Raw genomic sequence first — 3,839 nt, 5'->3', positions numbered from 1 at the left:
CCATTATTACTCCTAAGTGATCTTAAAACCTTCATCTTATCGAAATATTATACGAAAAGAGTACTAATCTCAGATACCAAAACCACTAAGAAGGAGTTTCATTTTGATCTCCCAAAAATGTTTCATTTTGGTTCAAGCCCTTGCATCTCGTCTTACCGTGGATGGCTACTATTGCTTCAACTGGATCTGGAAGCCCTTCCCAGTACTGTATATAGGTTGTGTTTGGCGTGGCTTCTGGAGGCTCCAAAATGGGCTTTTAAGCCCAGGAAGGAATTCTACAAAAAAATTGAGTGTTTGGTAAATATTTTTAAACGGGCTTCCTTATGAAGCCCAACTTTTCAAAAGTCCATTCTACCGAAGCAACAAAATGAGGCTTCTCAAATTCACTTCTCGGGAAGCAAGGAGGGTTTTAAGTGATAAATATTATTGATTTTGACCTTATAAATTATAATTTTTTTCCAAATTAACCTTCGTTCTCAATTTTATTACAAGAGAAATCTATGTCTACTAGGGGAGATGACGAACTAACAGGAAAAAGAAAATTCGCATGAAGCGTGCTCTCCTTTCTCGCCGGAGTTCCGCATAGTTACTCAGCCCACAAGTGTTTGGATTTTTGCTGGAGAATATTATGTATTTAGGATTTTGAAGATGAATTTGAGTGTTGCTACACTCCTAATCATAGTATTTTTCATCAAATTCTCCATTCCCAATTTGCCACTGCCCTAGAATCCATTATCGAATCATCGTTTATGTAAGTTCACCTTTATCAATCTCTAGAATTTCTTTGACCAATGAAGAGTTTTGGTATGTTTCGTCTCCTATGGAAAGTTTTAAAATTCCTATGGAATACGCAGAAAAAAAATTCCTATGGAATACGCGGGCCAAAAAAATTCCTACAAAAAAATTTCGTATGGAGGCAAAAAAAAATCAGCTGGCAAAAAAAATTCATACAAAAAAATTTCGTTTGGAATAGGCAGGCAAAAAAAATTCCGAGAGAAAATTTAGGACTAACATTCCTATTTAACAAAATTTCCAATTCTCTAAATACTATTGCTATATATATTATCTGTCTCCCTTTCAATCTTTCGTAGCTCTTTCAATTTCTGCAAATTCTGGATTCAGAAGTTGCAAAACTCGGACTCAGGTTAGACATGATTTTTTAAGTGCATCATAGCACAATTTGTTTCTTCTGCAAAATTATTCTCATTGTTACTGAATATGTTATCTTCCTTCTATATTCAAGACATGAACTTTTTGGTCAATTTGATGTTGTGAAGGTGTATGATCACATATTATCTCCTCTTTCTTGCTAGTTATCATCATTGGGTTTTTGTTAAGGTGTTTATATATTGATCTATAGCACTTTATGGTTTTTCTAATTTCAAAGTTGTAGAATTTGGCACATGTCTCTATTTATCATCATTGGGCCATGAGACAAGGTTTTGGTTCAATCTCTTTGTGATGTCATGGACAGTTTGGGAAAGCTATCATGCTGTGATCTACTTCCTTCTAGCTAAAGGATAGGAATCATTCTGTTCATTTTTGTTGTTGTTTTCTCTGTACTGTGTCTTTAGTGTTTGGTGTATATGTGCCTAGTGTGGGCTGTGTGGTTTTTTGTTGGTGTTTCTATTGGTTGTCAATGTGTTTTGCCTTTTGGTAAGGGAAACCTTAATGTTGATTTTTCCTTTGCCTTCTTCGTCTCTCGTACGAGGTATGCCCTATTCTCCCCTGTATTTATTGAACCATTTTTATATTAAAAAATTCCTCCATTTAAAAAAAAAAAAAAAAATTTGTTGTGGACAAACTTTATAAATAACAAGGTGATTAAATATTGATAAATCTGCACCAATAAATAGTTCAAAGATTGACACTTCTTCGCTTTTAATTTGTTGTTTTATTGAAGTTGAGGTTATTTTAATTCTTTATAGATTATTGATTTTATGGTATGAAATGAACTCTTATAATGAGGACATAGGAAATGGGGGCAACTTTAATTCTTTTTATTTTTATGTATTCATCTATGTATTTATAGATGTATCATGCATTACATGTTTGTAGCTTATTCCGGTGCCTAACTTGCTCACAAACATGCATGTTGTACCATGCATTTTGATTGTCCAAGCTAATTTGTTACATTATGTTATAGATGGCAAATAATGAAACAGGTGGGTTATCAATGCAAAGTCAAAAGAGTGAAAAAAATGGAAAAACAATTTGGAATAATGAGTTGCATAGTATTTTTGTACAATTATGCTATGATCAAATGTTAAAGGGAAATAAAAAAGGGACTGTCCTTAGTAAGGAATGATGGAATTATATACTGCAAAACTTTCAAAGGAGAACTGGAAAAAAATATGACAAAAAACAGATGAAAAATCATTGGGATAGTACAAAGAGTGAGTGGAAGATATGGTATAAACTGAAAAGGGAAGAGACTGGGCTTGGATGGGATTATGAAAAAGATACAGTCGTGGCTAGTGACGATTGGTGGGTTAATTACTTGCAAGTATATACCTCTTCTTTTTCTTTTTTTCTTTTTTTAATTATATGAATATGCATGCACTATTTTGTAATTATAAGTTATGATAAAAATTATTTTGTTAACAGGTCAATCCAGATGCAGCTAAGTTTCGTGAGAAGGGAATTGAACACTCTTACCAATTAACAGCTCTATTTAAAGATGGGATAACAACAGGTAATTCGGCTTATGGACCTTCACAAGGAACTTTACCAGAAGATAATGCTGGACCTTGTCCAATTGAGCAAGATACACAGGATACTCAAGAAGAAATGGACGTAGATACTATATTTCATAATGAAGAAGAACATAGGGAATATGATAATAATCAAGAAACTGGTGGTGTTAGGGAGAATGATGGTACACGTAAAAAATCAGAGGATTTCATTCCGCCAATTGAGAAACGCCGAAAAGTGACTCCGGCAACTAATATGAACAACATGCTTGAGAGAATATGCAATGCAGTTGAATCAAGGGCAGCAAATTCTAACCGTGCTGGCGGAAGAAACACAATCAAGGAGTGCATAGACTTGTTGAACCAAATGACAAAAATACCAAAAGGAGGAGATCTTTACATGTTTGGTTGCGACACTTTGTTCTTACAAAAAGAACTACGAGAGCTATTTGTGGCACTCGGAGAGCATGATTTACGTCTTAGTTGGCTTCAAAATCGACACATGGCTTCTAAGACATCCCATCCATAGTTTTTTATTTTTTTAAAAATTAGTATTTAGTTTCAAAATTACCATTATGCAATTTTTATCATTATTTATTTATTTTTATTTATTTTAATAGAAATTGATAGTTTTAAGATACTGGAGTGGTTATTTGAGGTTGTTATTTTTATTTTTATTTATTAATGGAAATGCTCTATTTTAGACTTTCTAAATGTGTGATACATGTTCTTATATATTATTTGTTATTTATAATTTGTTTATTGTATAGATTTTGATGAAGGACGTTCATTGTGACAGTTAAGCATGACTTCAGACGACAATTTTCAATCTGATGACGAATTTGATGAAATGGTGGCAGATGCATTGCTGGGTGTTGCAGTTTGTGTTTCAACTAATTACCACACCACCTATATTGTGAAAGAACCATATAGAAATTCGAATTATACAGGACGTCAATTTGTAATGGAAGTATTAGCTGGACATCATAAGCGTTGTCATGAGTTATTTCGCATGGAAAAACATGTATTTTTACGGCTTTGTCAAGAGCTCAAATGAAGGGATCTATTAAAAGATAGTCGTGAAATTTCTGTGGAGCATAATGAAAGAAATAGGATGCTACAAGAACGATTTCAACACTCTGGTGA

General features: G+C 33.3%; 1 protein-coding gene across 1 annotated transcript; it reads left to right on the top strand.

Annotated features, from left to right (window-relative positions):
• The first annotated feature begins 2,368 nt into the window (after positions 1–2,368).
• Positions 2,369–3,222, top strand: LOC132270314 (L10-interacting MYB domain-containing protein-like). Its single transcript, XM_059771500.1, has 2 exons — positions 2,369–2,506; positions 2,608–3,222. The coding sequence occupies exons 1-2, from the start codon at positions 2,369–2,371 to the stop codon at positions 3,220–3,222; spliced, it is 753 nt and encodes a 250-aa protein (XP_059627483.1).
• Positions 3,223–3,839: the final 617 nt, after the last annotated feature.

The sequence above is a fragment of the Cornus florida genome, unplaced genomic scaffold (assembly GCF_030987335.1).
Source record: "Cornus florida cultivar Cherokee Brave unplaced genomic scaffold, ASM3098733v1 CherokeeBrave_3.0.0_Hap2_Chr01, whole genome shotgun sequence".
Classification (NCBI taxonomy): domain Eukaryota; kingdom Viridiplantae; phylum Streptophyta; class Magnoliopsida; order Cornales; family Cornaceae; genus Cornus; species Cornus florida.
The sequence above is the reverse complement of the archived record's forward strand: the minus strand, read 5'-3'. Positions and strand labels throughout refer to the sequence as shown.